Source organism: Ruditapes philippinarum, unplaced genomic scaffold, assembly GCF_026571515.1.
Source record: "Ruditapes philippinarum isolate M1 unplaced genomic scaffold, ASM2657151v2 ctg1811_1_1_1_1, whole genome shotgun sequence".
In the NCBI taxonomy this organism is placed as follows: Eukaryota; Metazoa; Mollusca; class Bivalvia; order Venerida; family Veneridae; genus Ruditapes; species Ruditapes philippinarum.
The window spans coordinates 193,032-220,373 of NW_026855651.1; the positions used below are offsets into that span (position 1 = coordinate 193,032).

Sequence of the window (27,342 nt, forward strand, 5' to 3'; positions counted from 1 at the left end):
AATGTTAAATAAAAGGGATATTCAACCTTTATTTTTCTGTATGTGTCAAAATAATTTGACAAGACTTACATATTTAGATAACACATATTGGTTTATAATAAAATTTTGTCTCCTTTTTTCTGTATTAACATAACAATTCAAAATATTTTCTAACCTTTATTATTACTCATTATTACAAAAATGGATAATTTTGTAAAATCAAAATAAAGCCATTTTTACTTTCATGTTTTCAAGTATAACACGAGCTAAGCTATTTTTAAACCACAACTTTTGAAACAATTTCTTAAATCGAGCTGATTCATTTCTTCTTTTCTTTTCAAATTTCTTTGAAAACTTAGAAACATTTTGTTTCCAAAAAAAATTGTTAAAGTGAAATCGTATTTCTAACTCATGGTGTGAATAAAACATTATTGTTGGATGGATAACAGTAAAATAATTAGCACATTTCTCAAAACAAGACAAATAAACAAAAATATTGGTACATATATAACCATGGGTGCTCATAAGTACCATTAAACCGAAAATCTAATAAATCAATTAAGCAACCGACTAATATTCTGCACTAAAATGAGCATAATTTGATAAAGAAAACAAAAAGCAATTTTATAATCAAAGATTAAACAATAAATTTCTTCAAACTGTGGCTGAAAACAAAATATTTCAGAACATTTTAACATGAGAATCAGCACTACAGAAAAAGACTCATTTTTGAGCTTAAAGATTTCCCAAAAGGGACCACATTTAGCACCTTAGGACACTATCTTGTAATTTTTTTAGAAAAAAAACATCCCCTTCAACTCAGAACCTATATACCAAACTTTCAAAGATACCTTTTTAGTATCAGTGCAAGTAAGAAGTGAATTCTTCACTTACATTATGTTTTTTCTCTATCAGAAACAAAAAGCATTTTGCTATGCAAGTTATTCATTTCAAGGGAGAGTATCCATCTGGAGTATTTATCACTGGTTTAGTTATAGTTACCTCCCTTATTCTAACCGAAAAAAGAAAATGCAATAGCTGCCAAACTTGATAAAACTTCTAACAAATAATCAATAAAGCATAACCAAAATAACAAACAATTTTAACATAATCAAGCCACTATTTTTATGTAAATTAATAATGAATTTTGCACTGTAAAAAGGGAGTCAATGCACTCTTTCCTGAATACAACAATAAGTGCGTCATATACAGTACATGTACTTCATGAAAAAAAAAATCATTGTTAAAAAAATCCTTACTGAATCTAACCTGAAGCAAAATTTACAAATCAAATTCAAAAAATTTAATTTCTATGCATTAACCCAATTGCAATGAAATTTCAATTAATGGCAACACAAAATAAGTAAAATTAATAAAGAGAGAACAATCATTTTTTTAAAATTAATAAAGAGAGAACAATCATTTTTCAAAGCTTTAAATATTTGTACCCTTCATGTACCCAATTTCCAAAAATTATCATTTCATGCTTAAAACATCGTGCTTAAAACTAAAAGCAAAATATTTTTCAACATTATATACCTCTGGAACAGAAAAAAAAATGTTTGTTTTATTTTGCCCAGAATGTCCTATACCAGCCAAATATTGCAAAAAAAAACCTATGACATAATTGAGCAAATAATGAAAGACAAAAAAAGAAAATTTCATATTTTTCTTCGTGATAGTAGAATCTAGCCATACATATACACATATAATTAGACATTGTAGAAAAATCAACTTCAAAACAAAAAATTGTCAACAGTGCACAATACACATATAACTTTGAGAGGATTTTTTTCTTGCCGTTATCTAAAACATAACTTCATAGCACTAGGGTTAAGAAAGGTTTTACAAATACAATCTTATATATCATTATAGTACGAGGGGATAATAAAGTTTTACAAATGCAATCTCATTATCAAAGTGTACAATACTAAACTGGTGAAAACATGATTATGAATCCACGCACATTGTGAGTTACAATGCTGTTATAAGGTAAATTATTCCATAAAATCAGACATTTTTCTAGTGAGTAAAGTACAATTATTATATCTAGCATTTAGCTATATCAATAACAACTCACTGTTGAAAACAGCAGTAAGACTTCAATACTATACACTACAGTTGAGTATAAGCCCAGTACCAAGAGACTGTTACTGAAAGTACTGTAGGAGCCCAGGCCTCGAGTTTATAAAACTTTTGTCCGAGATCTGTCTCAGACCTCTGGAATTTCATTGATCAATGCATATTCTGTGTATATTTCTGACCAATCAAATACCCAAGATACAAGTTTAAGCTTAGAAAAAATTTTCCTAACCTTTGACTCATTACTTTAGACTATTGGTGTAAGTGTGCAGTACTGTAAAGTAAACTACTGAAACAGTCCAGACTTGAATCTGTGAGAGGTTAGTACTATAGCCTTCCAGTACTGTTATAACTCTAGTACTGTAAGACCTCTACTGTTAAACAAGTACTGTGTAATTAAACTACTGTATAAGTTCAGAATTTTAGATATTAGCATGTAAGACTATAGTACTATAAGACTTTATTACTTTAAAATAGAGAAAAACAGAATCCCTAAAGAAAGCCCAACACGTCAAAATTGAAAATGTCGCAGGCTCGGTTTGATTGAGCATATTCATGGACTGTACTGGTAATTGCAAGCTACTGTGGACTAAAATATTGTGTAATTTGTAACTACTGTAAGAATCGTGAACAGATAGACTCCAGCAGTGTTAAGTTTAACACGGCATTACTGCTGTAAGCACAGTCTATTAATACATCTACTTCCTGTTGTCACAAGAGAGGTCCAAGTTTAAATTCATAGGCTCCCAAGAAAGGTACTGTGTTTAGAAGTAGAAGGTTCTTATAATCATAAGGCAGTGTACAGTTTAATTGTATATGGTAGGCTTGTAGGACATTGTATAGTGATTTTGTTCATCCACTGCGGAAAAAAAAGACGTTATATTATAACAATTATCCACAAGCCTTTCCACGAAATTTCAACAATAGCTAACATAAAACAAATTGATATTAAAACTCATGAAAAAAAATGTCTGATTTTACGTATATCCTGTAATATAAAAAAAACAAAATATAAATATGAGAAAAAAATGAGCAATTGACTGTCACCCCACACTCGGACTGCAATTCGAAATTATGTTTCCTTTCCTTATCTCTGAACATACATCGGAATAGCACCTTACTTACACCTTCAATCTACACAACTTTTTTTTATTTTTTAAGTTTGTTGCTTTTGTTCATGGGCCTTACATCTTGACATCTTTTCTTTCTATTTATGAGTATTAAATTTCATCTTTTTACTTCTTATCAATAAAGAAAAGGCCACAGAATTGAATGCTATACTTTTTGGAATGTTCCATTTAGTTGCAGGTAAGATTTGTCAGCACTGGAATGTTCCATTATGTTACAGGTAAAATTTTTGGATATTGGAATGTCCCATTCTTTTACTGGTAAAATTTTTGAGCAGTTGGCTCCCACTCATCACCTAGAAGTCATAATGGACTGTCCTGCTATTCCATCTAGATTGAACCATTTTCACTTTCAAGGGGTGACAGAACGATCAACATTATGAGTCCCCTGCCTCCTGAACATTTTGAATGTCTGAACCGTATTTCATACTCAATGATCTCGACACATAGTTCCAATATTCACTTCGAATTTGATCGTATTCATCCGCAAGACAATTACACAACTGAAAAAAAAAACCATCAAATATTTCATATTAAGTATCCTAGTGAAAGTGCTAATTTAGGGTAGCAATTGCATATTTCATTACTGAGATCTACAAAGAACTATGAAGAACTAATTAAACAACTTATTTTCACATAACATGTATGCCCCAACCACATCACAGACCTATTTACAAGTCACAAATTTTTTATTCTTATATTTCAAAGATGTTTTAAAATTCTACCATATTTAAAGGTCAAAGTCATATGACTTACAGGTCAAGGTCAAACTTCATTATGTCAAAATAAACATATAGGTATAATATGTCAAAGTAGAAAGATAAGCACAGACAGACGGAACAAAAACATATCCATCAAATCAAAAACCAATAATTGAAATAAACAGTATCAAATTATTTATTATTTTATAGGCATTCTTATCATAATTTTGGTGTCACATTAAAAAAAAATCATTTCATCTTAACGTTCATTGCTTCCTTCCATAAAATGAAGGTCTTCTAATTATAGTCTAAAATTTAACACATATAAAAGTGAAAATTCTATAAAAAAAATCCCGAAATTTATTAGAAAGTTTACAGATAAATACCCTTAAAACTTAAAACAATTACACTGGCAGTGACAGAAAATGACTAAAAATGTGATAAATTTGTTTAAGTATATAAAAATAAAATTCATGCTAAATGTTTTTTGTTATTCAAACAGTTATGTTGTAACGATCCGAATCGCCATTGATAACCTCCTATTACAGATCACATATTTTAGTAAAAATTAAGCATGGGTCTCCAAAATAAGACCAACTCGATAATAAGACCACTTTTACCAGGGCCCCAAAGTGGTCTTAATAGCAAGACTTAACATTTCCCTCATGAGATATTTACCTCCTCGGCTTTCTTCAGAGTTTCGGTTTGATCTTTACAGCCTTGTTCTAACATCTCTTCGTATGTGTCGATCATGTACGCAATTAGATACGGAGAACGATACCGATCATTATACAACTGTTTACAGAACTCCAAAACGGACGGGTATTTCTGTAACTGACGGTCCATTAGTACGCTAAAAATAGAAATTTATTTATCAGTCGTGTATTAAAATTTCAGTCATACTAGTATAATTACATTCAGACTGATTTTTTATGTGAACTTGATTTGTAACAGAAACTTAGCTTTCTATATTCAAATATCATCGTCACCTTAGTGCAGTAACAGGATAACTCCTATTGATATCATATTAGGAGTTAAACCGTTATTGCACTAAGGTAACAATATGTCCTAAAATGGAAGCAATGCCTTTATTGGAAAGTGGTGTATACTGAAAACTTAAGGTAAGCTTAAAATGGACATATAAGGCATATGTGGGAAATTTGGCTTTAAGTGGAAATTGGTTCAATATTCAAAACTAGGTCATAAAAATAAGGCCAACATAAGAAATTGGCTCAACAATTGAGACCTAACAAAACTTGATCATGTCCTACCTGATAAGATGTTATATATTTCTTTACAACATTCTTTTATGTAACAAGTTTGCTTAAGAGTTTTAACACAAAAACTGTCAAATATGGCATAGGCTAATTATTTAATTGATGTTGGAATTATACTTCAATGCCTCTATATAAAGTTTGTACCATTTAAAAACATTTCAGTTAAAAAGATATTGGGAATCCCCCATTATTATAAAACAATGTATCATAAACAGTCTTCTGTACTTTACTAAAGTTTACCCTTTTAAATAATTCCATGCACTTTCATTGTTTGGTGCTTTTCGGATGTAGTCCTGGGTAAATCTGAAAGTAACAATAATCACATAGTACAAGAACAAAGTAGCTTCCTTTTTAGCAATACCTCACCCTCTTTGTAACACTGATTTTCATTGGTCAGTCAGGCCATACACATTATCAGCATGTATAAACAGTGTACCCTCTTCAGAGAGGCCCTCTATTTAGCAATAACCTCTCAAAAACAGAATTTAATGTCTCTATTGAAACACCTCTCCTCAACAATCACAGAGTTTATCTCCCAATGGGTGCTGCACTGGAAAAGTTGTACCATGCATGGCTGCTGTAAACTTTTAAATAGTTTTCATTTTATACAATATAATTATTATTATACAATATTATCAATTCCTTTTAAAGAATTTAAAGTTACCTGGCAATGTATAAAAGTAATTGACAGTTAAAGTATGGCAAGTCCATTCATACAAATTTAATGACAAAACAGCTTGATGCGAGTTTTTGTAATATTAATTATCTTTAATTCAAGATACAGAAATCTGGCTAATATTTGTGATATAGATCTATAATTTTATCAATGGTAATAACAAGTGTGCCAAACTAATAGATAGAGATACCTGATTAAAACAACAGGTAAATTGGCATTTTACATGCAATGTTATTTATAAGACTTGACGTTCAGGTATGATACATTAAGACAAAACTCTAACAAAAATAATTGAATGCTTTCACAATATATTACTGGCAAATCAAAACAAGAGACTACATCTGATTTCCCTACTTGTTTGTTTTGTTTGCATGTTTGTCTAAACAAATACTTGGACACCTGTTTTTGTGTAAATGACTTGACCTTTCAATTTGGAACTGTGCAATACTTAAATTATGAAGCCAACAAAAGAGATAATGCATCTTTCAAGCCAGCTTGCTGATAGAGAAAGTCCCAAGATAATTCATCCAGGGTTAGTGCTTGCAGGAGCCAATGACAAATTTGGCTAATAAAAATTTAAATTGGTCCGAGAAATATGGAATTGGTCCGAGAAATATGGAATTGGTCCCAGACATATGGAATTGGTCCCAGATATATGGAATTGGGCCAAGAAATATGGATTTGGCTACAAATGTCAATGCTCTAAAAATAGATAAGTAGTCATCCATATTCAGTGGCATGAAGAATAACTGGCATAGTGCTACCCTCTGTATATTATTTCAAGGACAATCTAGTAGTGGCTTAAGTTTGTCAAAAGAAGAGGGTCTTAAAAAAGGCTCAGCCCTTCCATCACAGCCTATAATAATCCTACAGGTATAATCTACTTCCTGCTTTAATTGTCAATGCTGGATAAGGGTTCAAACCTTGCATTTAGGCAAAGCAAGTATGAACATGTCACTATAGATGTCAACCTAAACAATTAGCTCTGAAGCTAAATACCAGTAAATATGTTAGTCAAAAACAATAAGAAGTTTTAAAAACTTTAACTACCTAATCTCCCTGTCAATAATTTCATCAGTGAACTGCGATGTATTGTTGATGACAAAATAACGTTGGTTCCATGCCGAATTGTTCCTCAAGTCCTCCCTTAGCAGTTTCTCTACGTACTCCAGCTCGTTATCCCAGAGGTCAAACTCCCGAATAACCCACTGACGGTGTTGCCAAGCATGGTAGTTTTTGGCGTCTCCCTGTAAGATCTTACCAGTGAAGTCAAGCTCTTGTGACGGTTCCTGCAACCATTCCACAATAACACGTCTGTGGTGCCTGAAATTTATTTTCGAATATTAGATTACACTGATAAATAGAGGATAATGAATGAGTGAAAGTTTAAAGTGTACAAAGCTATATATCTGATGTAAAAATTATTGTTTGGAATTTAAAAAAGAATACTTCCAAAAATGCTTTTTATAAATAAAAATGGCAAATTTAAATTGGGCCCTTTAAAACGGAAAGGGGCTGCAAAAAATCATTGCAATTTGATTTAAAAAATAACCTTTAAAAATTGCCCAATTTAAAATTTTTTTCCGGGAAAATTATATTCATGTTATTTTAAAAAACAGGGATTCTATTTTTATACTTGTTCGGGAATCAACCATATAATAATGAAACCAATATATTTTTACTGTTGATGAAATTTTTAGAAATATTTCATAAGATATAGATTTATACCCTTTAATACTTAATTTATTGAACGAGTTAAAGAAATGATAGAAAATTTTCATTAAAGCGCCTTTAGTATAGCGCTAACATTTCACGCATCTTAATGCTATGTTTGTATAACGCAAATGACATCACATGAAAATATATGCACAGCTGTGCAATTCCATTCGTATGGAGTCACAAAAGCAGCACCGACAGCAAAGGCTTGTCACTTTAAGTTCCAGCTAGTAAGGGGCTAAAATTAGTAAAAGACTAATCACACTGTATTTTGCCAGTCATATGACTATAGATATGTTATTATTTCAATGAGTAAAACAGTTTTCCAAAAAACATTTAGAAATTTCTGGGTTTACATTCATTATGATCCAATCATAACATCAGATCGATATTCTTATTCCCTCTCTGTTATAAACTCCTGACTGAGTTTTTACAATCAATACATAACAATGCATTCATTTAACACAGGAACTACTTTCTTGATCATTTGTGAGATTATTAATACATGTCAAACCAAACCAAAAAGTTAAACAACATGTCCACATATTCTAATTGCAATATAGTAAGTCATTGACCTTCAAAAAATGTATAAACATTTTTTTTCTTCTGATTTCTCCTGTTTTAAATTTAATGTTTTTGGTTTATTAGGTTTAAGTCATTAAATGGTGGTGATGTGTGGGGTAAAAAGGAACACTGATGATTGTCAATGGTGACCGGATCACCTGTTTCACAAATTCATGTAGCTGGCTAACTATTCAAGACAAGACAAACCAGCAGCAAAAAGTGTTACAGGTTTTCCAGTTAACCAGTTCAAAGAAAACTCTTTTTTTTCATCTAAGCACTGTTTTTGAATGTACAGTAGAACTTCTATGAGTCGAACTTCGATTAGTCGATTTTCTCGATGTGTCGAAGAAAAATGAAAGTCCCGATTTTTTCCCCTATATATACCTTATAGAAACCTATTTATGAGTCGAGATTTTATGTGTCGATTTTTTGATGTGTCGAAGTTTTTTCGTTGTCCATATAAAGTAAATCTAGTGCAATTTACCACAAATAAGTCGAAGTCGTTCGTTATTTTGACACCTTCGATCTCGAGATATTTTTCGCACCTTAGCTGGCTGCGAAGACGATTTCCAATCAACTTGTGTGACAGGTGTTAATTACACAGCCGTGTGTTCAAACAGCCTTTGTTTGCGACAAAATGTGTGATAAAATGCTTTAATCGTTTCTATTTTAATTGCCCTAGTGGTAATTGACAGTAAACAGTAAGAACTACTTTCATTTGAAAACGGTCAAAACATCGGTGACCCGGTGTCGCGTGAGAATTACACGCGAAATATTTATTATAAGCTGATTAAGTTATCGCCCTTTCGTATTGTTACGCCTTTTGTAACTCTATTGTATACGTTAACGGGTAGTCCAAATAATTAGCCGTAAAAAAAGTTATTTAACATTCTATATTTATCATAGTACAATGTAAAATATCAGATTAATGATGGAAAAACATGAAATAGGTTTCGTTATACATATTATAATTAGAAGTAGTCACGGGTCGAAATTTTGTCATGGAATTGAGAGAAATTCATGAGTCGAAGTCCCGATGTGTCAAAGTTTTTACGCAAGTCCCTTCAACTTCGACTTACCGAAGTTCTACTGTATATAACATAATAAAAAGAAACAATATAAATTCTATATCTTACCAGACTTGATAGTTTTTTGGATGTGAGTTGATCACACGTGTGATGTACTGTAACTCCTCTTTCAGATCTTTATTTAGGCCTTTTAACAGCACACGTCTAAAATGCCTGAAAATATACACAAATATAACTATTGATATATTAAACATACCAGAAATATTAGGGGAACAACTTTATTTGCATCATACTGCAAATAATATACTGTCTTAACCTCATTCCACTCTAAATATCTTCAATGGACCTTTCAACTTCCAATATGGACACAGCCGATGGCAAATTTCAAAATAAGTACTGACGGAGTAACAAACAGTGCAGTTTATATAATCAGACTGTAGTACTAAGGATCCACCAGATAATCTTAGTCTGCACTGGTAGTACTGGGTACATTTTGTTGCCATCAGAAGAGTAAAGGTTACATTGTAAATAACAAGAAGTAATTATGAAAGAATAGCTGCATATAAAATGTTGTTTGCAACATGATAACCCTTGCATAGTGACTGGGATTATACAATTATACTAACAACTGGGCTGTGTAACCTTATTTTTTTTTGACTGCTTTTACAGCCCAGTTGTAAGTAAAGATTTTTAAAATCTTTATAATAATATGGATATAACAAATTACATGAATGAAGAAGGTTTATTTATCAATTAAACTACAAGTTTCAATGATTAATACACATACATGTATAATGGTATACAAAGTACAATGACATGAAAGTTAACATGATATATTTGATGGACAAAACTAAATATAAATGACAAAAATAAGATACAAGATGGCTAATACACACTTTCCTATACTAGATCATAGTAAAATCTTTTCATTAGGAATCATGAAATAAATACAAAATTTGATGGCCAAAAAGTATTTGTTTTAAACAGTGGTGATATCACAATGAAATGTCTCTCAGAAAAATTATTCCACTCAATATCTTACTTGATATACATAGGAATAATATGATCTGACCTGAATGTCAACTAAGGGCACGTATCTAGCTATCAAGCGTCTAAATTAACCTACAATTCAGTTTGACAAGTTTGAAATTTTATCAGAAAATCAATCTGTCAGCCTAGTATAAAATCCAATTACTGCCACCCATCAACAAAGGTTACTTCTTCATCACAGACATATACATGTATATATCTGAGAAAATAATCATGAAAGTAAGCAAGAAAGTAAGGTTTCATTATTAGCTCTGACTATTAGATTTTTGCCCTCTTGATTTTTTTTGAGCAATGTAATGTAATGACAAAATTTGTTTTTGTTTAGAGAAAGATGCCCTAGATTGGATCTACATGTATATGGTATGATTTAACCTTTTTAACCAAAACAGTAAGGTAACAGGATAATACAATAATGTGACAGGGTATAATTTCACCAGGTTAATGCCCCTGTCAAAGTTAAATATAATACTGGTTACTTTGTAAGCTAACACCATTATCAACTCTTGGCCTCCAGAGAGTGGATCACAATAACCTTTACGCACAGCAAGGTACGAGACCTGCCACCCAGTGCCTCAATGTCTTGTCAAGTACTAACTTGTATGACAGTTACACTTGTTTGTTTTTTTAATTTGTGAAAATTGAACAAATTCTAAAAATCCAGCAGCAAATGGAGCATGTAATATAGGTAAATAAGCAACAACGCTAAAAATAAACTGGGTCAATGACTTTTATTGAATAACATCAACGATTTCACTACAGTTTTCATTATAAGCATATACTGTTCATAGAATTCATTTATCTCATTTTTTTATTATCTGCCCAGTGTTTAACAAAATTTTATTTTCTGCCAATTGTAAAACCACACTTTTTTAGGATTTGTAATATTTCTATAGCTGGACTAAAATGAGTCCAATGACTGTGACAGCAAGTAATATATACATTTTTGACTGAAACTAATATACCAATTCTTCAAAGCAATACAATATTAAAGGGACTTCACTGAGTTTTTACTTGACATAAAGGGACTGGAAATAATTCTTTGAGTTTAATGTTCCATTTGTTGTAAGTCTAGACAAATAACTTGTAGATCTATCAGACTCTCACTCTGTTTTTATTTCAAAATAATTATCCTAATTGTAAACAATGACCGAAAACGGAAAAACAAATTGGGCTAAGAATAGCATAAAATGTGATTTTCAATTTATTTCTCAGTATATAATTATTTCTTGAGTATCTTTCTGTTTTAATTAAGTGTCCCAGCTGATCTTTGTAAAAAATTCAAATTTTAAGTATTTGGGCTTTAGAACCTCAGTGGAGTTCCTTTAAATCAAGTCCCAGTAAAAAATAATGTAGAAATATAATGTAATCATTCTGTTGCATTGTAAAACATGCACTTTGAAGTTTCTGCAATCATACAATAGCTTTTTCTCATGCAGTTTCTGAAGAATTAACTATAAATCTATGGAGAACTATTGATTACACAAGAAAACAAAACCGGCAAAATAAGACAAAAACAAAATAACACGTAAACTGACATAAAATGATACTTTACTTTATTTAGAAAACACATGATTCATGGAAGCCAGAAATAGAACGGACATTAAGACTCAGGTTAAATACGGAAATTCAAAGATCTGTCAAGACTTTCTTCACTGTCAGACAGTTAGAAGTCTTATCCCCCCACTATTTTAATATTTCACTTCTTAAAATTGTGCACAAATTTGTCAAGATGTTAAATTCGTGTTCTGTCCTAATTTCATAAACATCAAAATTAAATTAATACATCCTGTTGAATAACATAAATATAAAAGTCTGTGCAATAAATCATGACTTTGTGGTAAGTTTTACAGTCACAGAAAAAAAAAATCAAATATTTCAGTAATGCCCAAAACCTGCTGCATTTCTTTAAGGTCTTGACAAGTTTCCAATTCTGGAATTGTCCATTATTAATTATGGGGTCAGACTACATGGAAGTGCAGGCACGGGCCTGACTGAGACTTATACTTGTGGCAAAGGCCTAAATCACTTCCAGTTCAAGGCAGGGAATTAAGAGTAAAAGGAGTGTGTATCAAAATATACATTTTAGAAAAACAAATCTATATCAGATTATAAATTTAATTTAAAAGGAAGGTGTAGCGATTTTTTAGATTAAGATATTCGTTATAAATTTACAATACAATGAATGTGTATTTCCTAAAATACTTGAGAGATTTTTAGAGTTCAATGTACCTGCCAGTCATTATACTTCTAAGTCATTTGAAATCATGAGTGAGGTAAGCCTTTGTATTTCATTCTTAACAAAGCCTCTTTATTTTCCATACTGATTTATAAATTAAATAAATTCATAACTCATAAATAGGCATGACTATTAAATCGTTAAAAAAATTCTACCAGCATTCAAGTCTTTAAAAGAAACATTATTAAAGCAATATGCTTTCATTTAGACACATTTAACAAACAAGGACAATTAGTATGATGTTACATCTTTCACCTTTTTAATTCTATACCCTACAGAAGCTTTCATATGTCAAGGACTAATCCCCCCAAAAAACATTCAGAGATGACGTATTAAGTCTGGACTTCCTCCAAGAAATAATAACACTTCAGGCATGTAATGATAGAGCATAACTTAGTGCCATGTTGACAAGAAGTTATGGCAACAAAACATTGTTAATCCATAATTATAGATTTTAACGATATATTTTTAGCAGTGATCTAACTGTATTCAGTGTTATACCTGAGTTTTAATCTACTTAAAGGCCCATTAAGCCCGAATAAATTGCTATAACCATTATATCCATTATAATTAAACAGTACTTATGTTTGCACTTTCTAAAAAAGTAAAAATTTAAAATCATTTCTGAGGCACAAGGTGCCTTTCTAAAGTGATTTAGTATTTTGTATGGAAGTCACAATACCTGTAGACATTTTGCTACTTTAATGACAAAATGCTGTCATCACTGGTGCTATTCTATCAATGTGAATTAAGCATCTAGCAATGCTCTTAATGGGTAACTACAACATTCTAAATCACATGTTTGCCATTTCTCTGTAGTAGAATAAATGCATTTCATTTCCGAGGCATAATGTGCCTTTAAAGGTGGACAGAAAGTAATGCAAACCTTTAGGATTAAAAAATATCTAATTTTGGTACATCACTGTTTCAATGAATTTTAATGACAGTTTACAACTGTATCAGTAACTTGACATCAAAGATACACATCAATGATCTTATGACCCAAATATCTTAATTACATATCGAACAAAATACCTACCACAATGAAAAAGATTTAAATCGACAAAACTACGCAAACTTACGATGAAAGATTGGGTCAACAATAAGATTATATTAAACTAAATGTCCCCAAATTATGCCATTCTTCAATTCTTATTTCTTAATGCGAAAGAGATTATATTAATGCTCAACACTTAAAGATAAATAAAATATTGATATAAATAATAAAGTTTATCGTTCGTTTAACTACATTTTCATATTTTGTATCTACTACTCAAGTATGCCTCCTGATCAAATTTCTATGACTCTGGTTTGAAATTACTATATATGTATTTTCCATATAAATATTCAAAGGTCTCTTCTTTGTTTTTTAAATGAAAAAGGTGATGAAATGTAAGAACTTAAAGGTGACATTACCTGTTTTTTGTCATTGTTGGAGTTTTTTTTTTAGGTTTATGTTGTTGTTGTTTCTTTTTCCTTTTTTTTGGGGGGGGGGGGGGGGGGGTGGGGGGGTCTTGCAGTAAGAGATGGGGGTGAACACTTTAATAGCTGATGATGAGTCACATACTACCAAAATAATGGGTATAATCTGGGAGAAGAATAATATTGGTCAAATATTATTCAGCATATACAGTAATCATAAACTCAAAACGTATGAAGATTTATATCAAAGAAAACCCCATTTCATCTCAATTTATATAAAGAACAAAAATAACGCTCCAATTTGTCAGGTTAAAAATAAACTTCAAGGCAAACAGAAAACATCAATCACAAAATTCGTGCTATATTTGGATTGCAAACATTAAAAGAGTTGAAATTAGTGCAGGTAAACTTTGTTTTGTGATAAAGAAAATGAGACATTAAGTTTATTTTTGAACACTGGTATCTTTGGCATTATAATACAAGACCTTGACCACTTTGATAAAATAAAATGTAAATATTGATATGTCTTAATTTTGTTATCATGGTCAAGGTTAAATAACAGCTGGTCTTTTGCTGCCTTTTTCACATTTTAGTGTGATTTGGGAATATCTGAGCTTCAATTTAACTAAGCCAAGATTAAACTAGAATGATGAAATATAAATGTTTGGGAAATATATTTTGAGAAATAATTAATATTGGTTAAACATTTTTAATAAAGGCAAAATAGGTTATACAAATGTAAAGAAATAACTGGTGAAATGTTACAATCATTTACATAAAGGTCAAGATTGAACAAAGGTCAAGATTAAACAAAGGTCAAGAGTAAACAAAGGTCACTGTCAAACAAAGGTCAATATAAAAATTTAGCAGAATCATGATATTATAAATCTACTGAAACTTCACTTATATTCCTGCAAATTAAATTTGATAGCAAAATTCAAATACCTATCAATATACAAATTTTCTAATAATATCCTACCCATGGAAAATAATAGGAACAACAGCACAGAATAATCATGACTTCAACTTGTAATTCAATAGATAATTTAAAAATTTCAACACCAAAAACTCCTAGGCTTAGCAAAGCCAAAACCATCTGATTAAACTAAAAATGTTTGGGTGTGTGTGTGGGGGGGGTGGGAGGGGGTGGAGGAGGTAGGTAGAAAAATCTTCATGATTATATAGTGGAATTTTGGAATTTTTAAACTCTTGTGGGAAAATGCCTTTTGTTTTTATACCACAAACAACAAACACTGAACAACTATACATAAACAGACAAAATCAAAACAAACAAAACAATAACAACAACATTTCTGCATCATAATCAATCAGGGCTGTTATATATTTGATTGAAAATTGAAATGCAAAATTAAACTACAAATAACATGTGCTTAAATACATGTAATTATCTGGTATATATAGGTAAACATTTTAAGTTTACTTTACATATCCAGCAGTTTATACATTTATATGTTTTGTTTACATTTCACATCCAAATTTATATGTTTACTAACACAGAAACCTGGCTTACTTTGTCATATAACTACTGTATATATACAAAATATACAAATAACAACTGACTGAATTTGTAAACTAACGATCTCAGCATAATATAAAGAATAGCTGCAAAATTAAAACCTTGCTGAGCAATTGCCACATAGTTAAGCCCCAGTCACATTAGAGCCTACCACCAGTGAAGACCAGTTCACGATTACCAGTGACCTCTGGCCGTGGACAATCTTTAAAACGTCTTACGACGGTCATCGGTGATCTTTGACAGTCGCAGGTTATCTTATTTATGTCCCATGACCAATTTCAGTCGTAGAGAGGTTTTTGAGCTTGCACAAAAACCTCCTTGCGATCAAACAGGTCGCTAGTGATCTTATAAGGTCTTAAGGCTGTCGCACGATGGTCGTTCGGAAGTGTGACAATCTTACGACAGTCTTTACAAATTGCCACTAGTCACTGATAATCTTAAGTAGTCTTTAGTTATCGTGTGATGGTCGTACGACAAGTTGTAGGTGATCGCATGTTATGTCACAGGTAGTCGTAAGTAATCCCAGGCAATCTTGAGACCATCGTACGTTTACTGATGATCTGTTGTGCGATTGTCAATGATGACTTGTCTTACGATACTCGCAAAAGTAAATTTATCTGTGCAAAAATGGTTTTGGTCGCAGACAATCGCTGATGATCGTCAGTTTTACAAGTCGCCGGTGGTCGCAAGTAATCATAAGCTCTAGTGTGACTGGGGTTTAAGATAATAAATCAACATTTGCAGTGTAAACAAAAATCACAACAACAATAACATTTTTTTTTTTTTCCTAAAAATAAAATCTAATAATTTAAAATGATAAATGTAAATTTCAATATTCATAAAAAATGTTTTTTATGGATGTTTTAAATCACAATGTAATTACATTTGCATATCAAATAGTCAATTTAAGTCAGTTACATTCTTTTCTATCAATTAACCTATAAATTTTGAAGTCATTTAGAATTCACAAATTTTGCATAAGTTGATGAGAGCATATTTACCAAGTGGTTGAAAATACATGTACTATGACAAATATCTGGCAAAGACTGAGGCACTCTGGATGAGTCTCTTAGAATTACCGTTACTCATACACATCTACCCTGCCTTAACCCTCTGCCCTTCCCTGAAATCAGTTATATAGTATACCCACACAGGTATCTATTAAACCTTTACTTTGATTTTCTTTAGGTTTTGTTTTTGTTGTTTTACTTCGCACCAATACAGTATGAGTCACGATACATTAATATGTGATTTTCCAGTTTTACTGGCATTCATGCATTATTTCAGAGATGAACGGGCACCTGAGTAGAACCACCCAGGCCCTGTAAGCTAGCTTAAGATAGCTTCATCATGCAAAAAAATCAAAAATACTGACAGGATTTAAAACCACAAAAGCGAGGAACAAGTGATTTAATGACAACAACCTTAACCAGTCAGCCAAAAACACCCCCTTTAAATTGTTTACTGCCTGCCAATAAGTCATAAAAATTTCACAATACATGGCAAAAAATTGATCTTAATAATATCAAAAGGAAATATTTCATTTTTTTTTTCTTCAGAATATTATGTGTTTAATGTCCAATATGAATTCTGGCAATCATTACAGTTCTATCTTACATAACTAAAACAGCATATTTAATTTAAAGTTACATGTGACACGCAATACACATTTTTGTATGCCAGCCAAAACAACAACTGTTCATATTTGTTTCTGTTTCAAAACAGCATTTGGCAGGGACTATTTCAAAACACTCACAAGGTGTGATAATTATGATATTGCATCATTTACTATTTGTAAGTGGGTAATAAAAGTCTGTATACCACATCCAGATACTGATCTGACATATTGTACACAGACTGTGACTTGATAATGATAATAGGTTACCTGATTTTCTTCCAAGGGCTGGAACCCAGCCAGGAAATATCAGCAGTGACTTTTAAGTGTGCCAAGTTCAGTATTAACACCTACACGCTTTTCATATATATATCATAATTATTATAAGTCTAGTATAGATCTAAGATGTTAATCTGGTAGAAACAATAATCTTCTACTAGAATGTGGAATCTGACCTTCAGGTAGTGTGACTATAACAAAATACAATGATAAACTAACCCTTTACCTCCAGAAATCATGTAATGGATTTGCTCTCCTTTAAATTTGGAACAGTATATTCATAGTATAAGTTATTTCAATATCAAAAACAAAAATTGAGTTTAAATAACAGTAGAGCCAGGTCAGACTGCACGGACTTTACAGGCTAGCCTGGTTACAACACTCAACTTGTGGGTACAGGTTGATCCCATTCAGCTTCAGCAAGGTAATAGGAGATAAATCTGTACAAAAATGAGGAACCCAATATATTAAAGGATATTTGGGAAGAAAAGAAAGGAATATTGAACAAATTGTAAGTTCTATAAGCCACAAACATCCCAGACAGCATTATCAATGGAACTATCTTCAAAGGTGTCATATATATCAGGTTCAATTGCACATGAAAAGAATTCTCTGCAACTGTAACTGGTTCTGAAACCATTTTAATCTATTCATATAACCATTATATTTAATTATTATATTCATATATTTACAGAATCACCAAATCATCATCCTGTACCTATAGGTTACACCTTTACATGCAACAGGAATTATGATGTTTTTCATTGATAAAAAACTCAGAAAAACACCTCCATACTATTATTAAACACCAAAGTTATGTACTACATAATAGCATTATATAAAGAATCTGCAGGAAATCATTTAGTTTCTGATATAAGAGATAACAAGATTTACAGATCTACTGTACCCAGCCTCTATAGCCTGCAAATAGTATGTAGCAGTGTAAGTGGTAAAAATTTCCCCTCTGCAATAATTATTATAGTTAGTGTTTCAAACAAACACAAGCAAGTTTCTTCACCTTTTTCTATTTTTTCTAGCTCAGTCTTCCAACATCTTTTCTAACAATTACTACAAATGGTTTGTTAAACTCAGGTTTTTTAAGAGAACTGGTTGATTGAAATTTAAGTATGTAAACCAAGATATTTAGGACTGAACCTAGGCTGTTAGTTATGTTTTTTTATGCATATAAAGTGACCAATACCCTTAAAGAAGAATGGGATTTTTTTTACCAATGTTTGGCTCTTAATTACTAGGAATTTGCATTCAAAGTTGCTGCCTAGTTCTGTTCCAAGTATGCAAACAATTCGTTCACAGCTTGCATATTTTACAACATGACACAACTGTTCCAAATGGATATAACCCAATATCAACTATAAAATCATGCAGCCAACACTTTGGGTCAAGGGTCCTCTATAAAGTGGACTCTATACAGAGCATTTTAAGTAAGCATAAATCTACAAATTCAGGGTTTGAGCTAGGGGCAAATAGGGCAAAGAAGTCGCCTAAAACAAACTTAAAAGCGATTTTGAAGTCGCCCTATTTTTTTATGATCTATCATATCTGTTTATGACGACACTAGTTCTGTTACTAATTTGTTTACTTCTTCTGTGAAAGTAACTATCTGACATATTTAGTTATTTAGCTAAAATAAATAGTTTATGCACATTTTCAACATCAGCAGCAGCGTTTATGAAGTCACTGGCCGTAGAATCTATTTCTGCAACTGTTGTTAAATTTTAAATCAATAGACAATGTGGGTTTGCATGCAAGTTATTTAAACGCCAATAATGAAATGTAAAGTGAGTCAGCACAAACCATTAGTAATAGCATACTTATCTTTATTTCACAAATGCCTCACATGCTATTATAAAATCTTCAACATTTACCATTAAAAGCTGTAATCTGTGGCCATAGCAACCACTTGCAGGATTTATATAATAAACATGTATAATGCTCATATTTGAGTAAAAATCATTTCCTAACCAGTAGAGCTGTCATCGAAAGAGACGATATCAATGTATTGTTGATATTTTTCTGTCCACCAATAACCAATACACATTTGAAAAAAAAATCAAAATTTAGGATCATTTTCAATGTCTATAATATAAATATGAAAATTCACCCAAAACATATGCAAAAGCAGGTGGGCAAGTCTTAAACTATGCTGGAGTTAAATAATGAACACATTTCATAGCAGTGATGACAAAAAAATGGTCAGAAAAAAAATAATGCAAAGGACATTTTATAAACAGGACACAACTCATATTTGTATAAATAGAACATGGATTTTACTAAATCATTTAAACAGGTATGATAATGAATTATATATACTAGAAATTAGGGAGTATTTATTAATAAATCGGTGTCTCGTCAATATCCTTTGCTTTAAAGCAATGACAGCTCTACTGGAATTAAACAAAACAAAATAATGTTGTTTTTGGTCAGTCCCTTTATGCAAAACAAAAACATTAGTGTAGAGAATCTGGCAGACCAAATTCTACTATTTTATGGCACAGGCACGAGTATCGGACCTGGGAAGAAAAAATATGACCAGATTGATAAAAAAACCTGTGTTCATCTTGAAAATGTCAAAAAAAAACAAAAAAAAATGTAAATAATGACCCCCTTTAAAAATATACTATAAGTTAACTTATAGTATATTTTTAAAGGGGGTCATTATTTACATTTTTTGGGGTTTTTTTTGACATTTTCAAGATGAACACAGGTTTTTTTATCAATCTGGTCATATTTTTTCTTCCCAGGTCCGATACTCGTGCCTGTGTTTTATGGTACAAACAAAAATCGGGCAAACTAAACACATGCATTCCATGGCACTGTCAGTTTATGATATTAACAAGACAAAGCTATGTCTAGAAAAAAATATTCGGTCACCAGAACATAACACAGATGACCTTCACATGGAATGGTGAGAATGCCAGCACCTGCCTATATACAATATCCTGTGCATGTTTGTCATTCCTTATTACAGATTTATTTTATTAACAAATATAATACTTCAGTATATTACTTACAATTTACTTATCATCATAAATAAACAAGTGTTTTGTAAAATTACATAATATTAATTATGTTGAAATTCCCCCTTTACAACATTTGTTTTTCTTTCTCCAATTTGCCTTCCGATTTGTAGAGCTTTTTTTCTCAACATGAATGATGGTAATAAAAATCAAGTGTTTGGCATATTTTTGAACAGACTCTAGAAATGTTTTTTTTTTTTGTTACTTACAAACTACAAGAACTGGTGTTAATGTTACTGTGCAGGTAGCAAAAGTGATCTTGTCCCTATTTACTTCAAAACTGTTTGACATGTATCTCAGGGTTGTCATTAAGAGGCGGCAGGAGGCCAAAATGCCTGTCTCAAATGCATTATGGGCCGCCTCAAAATTAAGAAAACACTCTTTGTTATGCATGATAAAGACAGAAATGACCGCCTCAAGTTCAAAACAAACCTTCTGCAAAAAATGTTAATGACAACCCTGTATCTACATTTGTAAAATGCCTAAGACACTAGCAACAGGGCCAAGACATGATATGCACAATTTTTTTGATAATATTTGAGGAAAACAGACTTATGTCATTGCCATGAAAAACACAATAATTTATTAAATTATGGGTGTTAACATAATCAATTAGGTAATCCAGTAAAATATTTGGAAAATTAAACAACACAAGAGTGTTTTCATACTGAAAAATTATATTTAATTCATTGTCCCTTTCAGAAATATAACATTGTATATTTGTGGCGGTGTTGTGAAGAAATCTACAAAATTTTTCCAATTTCTCTAACAATTTCTGTTCTTAATTTTTTGGGGAATTTTAAGAGACAGGGGAATTTTTAGGATCAAACTAGGACAAAAAAGATGCAAGTTTGGTTAAGGAAGCAGTCGATAAAACTTTGCTACTCTTTTCTAAAAAATCACTGTCAAATCATAAACCTTACCTAAGTTACCTTCACATAAATGTAACACAATAAATTTGACTGCATTCCCAGAGATAAAATCAATGGTATAAATAAGGAACAATATGGTAAAATACAGAAGGTGTATATAAGTTGACATACCAGACTGTGTAGTTTGCTGGATTGAGAGATGCAGCATCCTTAGTGAGGTTGAGGGCTCGCTCACTGATTTCATTTCTGTCAACAACAGCTCTGAAGTAGTCATACACATCACGAACTGAAAAAAAAAATTATATAAGTTGTGGCAACATATAACTTAAAATATTGTAGAAATAACAGCATATTATTCAAGCCCTATAAATATCAATTTTAACTTGCTACATGTTGATACTAAAATGTCTAGTTCACATGCCTGTTATGTTGCTTAACACTTAACATGACTTCACAAAAAAATAGCCATTTCTACACATTGTATTAAATATTCCAAAAATCTACGGTTGTCTTTAATATTTCTGGAACTCATAGATGTATTTAATTGAGATTTCATACCAACTTTACTGGTATTATTATTAGTTTACACAATACATTCTATAACTCACTTTGACTCATTTTTGCTTGTTTACTATTATTATAAATATTATATGATTTTGGCAATTTTTTGGCCCTTTGTTGACCATGTTTCTTTCTTCACTTGATTGTTGTAAAATTAATTCCTTAAAAAATACACTAATTATCAACCTTTAGTCTGCTGGATTTAACTGAATATACCCATCCAACCATGACAGACCAAGATAAGCTAACACATCTGAACCAAAACAAAACTCCTTCCCAGGTAGTATCAATTTTTCTTTATTTTTCCTTTTATATTTTTTTCATTTAAAAAAGAACTGTACTAAATAAGACCAGGAAAGATCTGTAACTTATATTAAAGATTTAGATAACTGCTCTTTTGAATTTTTTCCAGTTATTCCGCATCAACGAGAGGTCATAATTTAAAACTAGAATTGCCTTGTAGTAGAACAACACATTGCTTGAATCAGTTTTCACGATTTGTAATTAAAATATGGAATAATTTGCTGAAAAATGTAATAGAATACAAAAAGTGTATAAAATCAAGCTGGATCAAAAGAGGACCAGAGAAAGTACCATATAAAATTAAAAAATTTACCGTAGCATTATGCTGTAAAAATTAAACAGCAGTGTAAACTGAAAGTTGTATATATAAATAAATATACAGAGCTACAGATAAGCAGGGTATCTAGGTAATTGCCCAATAATTTTGACCCATTTACCCAATTAAAATAAAATCTTTGAGTAGTGAAAAAGCAAATCAAAGGCTCAGTACCCAATTTGTTTTGATTCTTCCGCTGAGTAGACTTGTTATATAAATTTGTATCAATTTTTTTACGGAAAAGCTTATACTTTGAAGAGATAATGCAAAACATTTTAGTTATCTTACCAAGCCAGAGCCTTAAAGGATGTTGTGAGAAATTCTTATTACCTAAAACAAGTAAACATCATTATCTGGTTAATGTCAATCTACACAAATAAATTAATTTTTCAATGATACCCAATTTGTTTCTGTGTTACCCAATTGTGTGTCAAGTTCAGGGGTAAATACCCAATTAACTCAAAAGCTTATCTGTAGCTCTGAATATAATAGCGATGAGACCAACATAAAGTAGTGGCGAAAGTTTGTCTAAACAAGAGAGGCTTAAGAAGGGTTGAGCTCTTCGGTAATCTCCTAGATTAGACCCCTATGTATATTTAAGTACTAAAACTTGTATATAATACACTAAAGAAAATGGAATATATATACTCCTGGCTTAGAGTTTGGGGTCCATTCCAGGAGATAGCCTTTCCTTCTTAGATTGGGTCTGGTAACAAGAGCTGTCGGTAGGACAGCAACGCTCGACTATTCTTAGTGCTTGATAGTAAAAAAAATGCTTGATACTGTTACCTCCTCCTGTTTACAGGTTGGGATCATGATGGTGAACAAGTGTGCAAAGTTTCAAAGCCATATGTCAATGGACTTTGAAAATATTTGAATTGTTACAAAAACTTTAACGTAAATTCTAAGTTGAACAAGAGCTGTCGGTAGGACAGCAACGCTCGACTATTCTTAGTGCTTGATAGTAAAAAAAATGCTTGATACAGTTACCTCCTCCTGTTTACAGGTTGGGGTCATGATGGTGAACAAGTGTGCAAAGTTTCAAAGCCATATGTCAATGGACTTTGAAAATATTTGAACTATTACAAAAACTTTAACGTAAATTCTAAGTCGAAAAAGGGGCATAATTCTGTCAAAATGCTTGATAGAGTTACCTCCTCTTGTCTACAGGTTTGGGTCATGATGGTGAACAAGTGTGCAAAGTTTCAAAGCCATATGTCAATGGACTTTGAAAATATTTGAACTATTACAAAAACTTTAACATAAATTCTAAGTCGAAAAAGGGGCATAATTCTGTCAAAATGCTTGATACAGTTACCTCCTCCTGTTTACAGGTTGGGGTCATGATGTTGAACAACTGTGCAAGGTTTCAAAGCCATATGTCAATGGACTTTAAAAAATATTTGAACTATTACAAAAACTTTAACGTAAATTCTAAGTCGAAAAAGGGGCATAATTCTGTCAAAATGCTTGATACAGTTACCTCCTCTTGTCTACAGGTTGGGGTCATGATGGTGAACAAGTGTGCAAAGTTTCAAAGCCATATGTCAATGGACTTTGAAAATATTTGAACTATTACAAAAACTTTAACGTAAATTCTAAGTCGAAAAAGGGGCATAATTCTGTCAAAATGCTTGATAGAGTTACCTCCTCCTGTTTACAGGTTGGGGTCATGATGTTGAACAAGTGTGCAAAGTTTCAAAGCCATATGTCAATGGACTTTGAAAATATTTGAACTATTACAAAAACTTTAACGTAAATTCTAAGTCGAAAAAGGGGCATAATTCTGTCAAAATGCTTGATAGAGTTACCTCCTCTTGTCTACAGGTTGGGGTCATGATGGTGAACAAGTGTGCAAAGTTTCAAAGCCATATGTCGAAAATGTTGAAAATATTTGAACTATTACAAAAACTTTAACATAAGTGGTTACGCCGACGCCGACGCTCGGGTGACTGCAATAGCTCTACTTATTCTTATCGAATAGTCGAGCTAAAAAGGGGCATAATTCTGTCAAAATGCTTGATAGAGTTACCAACTCCTGCCTACAGGTTGGGGTCATGATGGTGAACAAGTGTGCAAAGTTTCAAAGCCATATGTCAATGGACTTTGAAAATATTTGAACTATTACAAAAACTTTAACGTAAATTCTAAGTCGAAAAAGGGGCATAATTCTGTCAAAATGCTTGATAGAGTTACCTCCTCCTGTTTACAGTTTGGAGTCATGATGGTGAACAAGTGCGCAAAGTTTCAAAGCCATATGTCAATGGACTTTGAAAATATTTGAATTGTTACAAAAACTTTAACGTAAATTCTAAGTTGAAAAAGAGGCATAATTCTGTCAAAATGCTTGATAGAGTTACCAACTCCTGTCTACAGGTTGGGGTCATGATGGTGAACAAGTGTGCAAAGTTTCAAAGCCATATGTCAATGGACTTTGAAAATATTTGAACTATTACAAAAACTTTAACATAAGTGGTTACGCGGACGCCGACGCAGACGCCGACGCTCGGGTGACTACAATAGCTCTACTTATTCTTATCGAATAGTCGAGCTAAAAAGACCCTTCCCAAATGAAAATACATTTTTTCTAAATAAAAAAAAAATGCAAATTATATCAGCTTTAAATATCATATTTGCTGAGTAATCAAATTATCAATCCCCAAAATATACTAAATTAAAATTTATATTGTGCCAATGGAACATGTTCACATAGTAATAATAAGATAATCAAGCACCCTAATATCACAGGCAAAAGTATCGGACCTGGGAAGAAAATATATGACCAGATTGATAAAAAAAACTGTGTTCATCTTAAAAGTGTCAAAAAAAAAAACAAAAAAAAATGTATATAATGACCCCCTTTAAAAATATACTATAAGTTAAGAGTAGGCCGGAAACTCCAGATTCGAGCCTACGAGCAAGGGATTCATTTCCCAGGCCGTTGTGAAAACAATTGGCCAGACAATAAAAAAAACTTTTATCACTATTTCACGTTTATATAAAGCTTCAAAATGAGACCAACCCCAAGTCTCTAGCCCTTCCCGTTCATGAAATATCTATCAGGAAACGAGCGACTTCGTGCTAAAAATCCTTGGTAGACATAATTGCGGCACAACAATTCGGTACGTAAACATAGACTAATACATGTATGTCAGCTGACTACGGGTCAAAATTACTTGAATTTACTAAATAATATTACTAAATACATTAAGTTGGACCACTCACAACCGTCAGTAGCATCTGATACACGCAAAATTCAAATTTCAAACCTTTCCACGGTCTTTAGATTACTTTCTACGCCATTGTCAATCAGCTGTTCGATATTTTGTAACGAGTCTTCTGATTGGCCAATAGCAACGAAAACCGCAACGTTTCACACAAGATGCCTAATGGCGTAGAAAGCGATTGAAAGACCGTGTAAATGTTTGAAACTCAAATCCCGTGTGTATTAGATGCTACTGACGGTTGTGAGTGGTCCAACTTAATGTATTTAGTAATATTATTTAGTAAATTCAAGTAATTTTGACCCGTAGTCAGCTGACATACATGTATTAGTCTATGTTTACGTACCGAATTGTTGTGCCGCAATTATGTCTACCAAGGATTTTTAGCACGAAGTCGCTCGTTTCCTGATAGATATTTCATGAACGGGAAGGGCTAGAGACTTGGGGTTGGTCTCATTTTGAAGCTTTATATAAACGTGAAATAGTGATAAAAGTTTTTTTTAATTGTCTGGCCAATTGTTTTCACAACGGCCTGGGAAATGAATCCCTTGCTCGTAGGCTCGAATCTGGAGTTTCCGGCCTTCTCTTAACTTATATATATAGTATATTTTTAAAGGGGGTCATTATATACATTTTTTGGGGTTTTTTTTTTACACTTTTAAGATGAACACAGGTTTTTTTTATCAATCTGGTCATATTTTTTCTTCCCAGGTCCGATACTTTTGCCTGTGCCTAATATTACTGAATTGATTTTCATGACTGTTTAAATGACTCGTCACGAGTCACAACAGCAAATATTACATGATTTTTTTTTCCAAAATCCAGTGAAAAATGATGTTAAGCATTTGGATGTTAACTTTTTTTAAAATCCCAAATTTGTTATCACACCATGCATTTTTTCCCAATTGGACCAGACCAGGACCCATTTCCAAAATAAAAAAAAAAAACAACACTGGATTTTAGACACCAACTTGATTAATGATCTTAAACATGTAATTATATACCATGTTTATCCGTTATGAACATTCACAAACATAATTTAAGGAATTATGATAAGAAGATGATAACTTCTTTCATTATCCCGCCAGTCAAAAAATTATTTTGATAGGAACCAGTCTAATTAATAAATTAATTCAAGTCGAATTTAACCAAGGCCCTAGGAAAGTCATACTAATTGATATTAAACATTCAATACCCTGTGAACATATGTCTGTTAACCTCAAGCAATGACAGTCATAAAATGTAAACATAATTTGCATTGTTTGTAAACAAACAGTCGCGAAAACACATTACACATTTTCGTACCGGTTTGGAAAAAGGCTGTTTATCGTAAATAAACAAATACTCACACTTGTCAGAGTAAGCTATCTGTACCACAGGGTGTGGCCCATCATCCTGAGACACAGGAGCGATGTCGTTCCACTCGTCTCGCTCCGAATACGGAGTCCAACTTTCCTGACTACTTTCGTCTGAACTGGAATCCGACATTTTTGTCGCTCGAAAGGAGTGAAGTTAAGTTCGATTGACACTTATCACCAGTCAAAGTCATTTACACGAAATGGAAATCTTTTCGTTTAAAGTAAAATTGATATAGTGTGGGTATAACAGCGATGTTCTTACTATTATTCATTGGTAAGAACTTGGCTACCAAAATAAATACTTGACAAATATACGATGGTTGTTCAAAAAACACATATCTAGGAATTCTACAGTATTGGACCTTCTATTTTATTTAATCT

General features: G+C 31.9%; 1 protein-coding gene across 1 annotated transcript; it reads right to left on the bottom strand.

Annotated features, from left to right (window-relative positions):
* Window positions 1-1,225: 1,225 nt before the first annotated feature.
* On the bottom strand, window positions 1,226-27,121 carry LOC132744037 (protein farnesyltransferase/geranylgeranyltransferase type-1 subunit alpha-like). Its single transcript, XM_060732647.1, has 7 exons — window positions 26,953-27,121; window positions 21,371-21,485; window positions 9,259-9,363; window positions 6,893-7,165; window positions 5,407-5,469; window positions 4,568-4,742; window positions 1,226-3,691 (listed from the first exon to the last, which is right to left on the bottom strand). The coding sequence occupies exons 1-7, from the start codon at window positions 27,089-27,091 to the stop codon at window positions 3,566-3,568; spliced, it is 996 nt and encodes a 331-aa protein (XP_060588630.1). The 5' UTR covers window positions 27,092-27,121; the 3' UTR covers window positions 1,226-3,565.
* Between the last annotated feature and the right edge of the window lie 221 nt (window positions 27,122-27,342).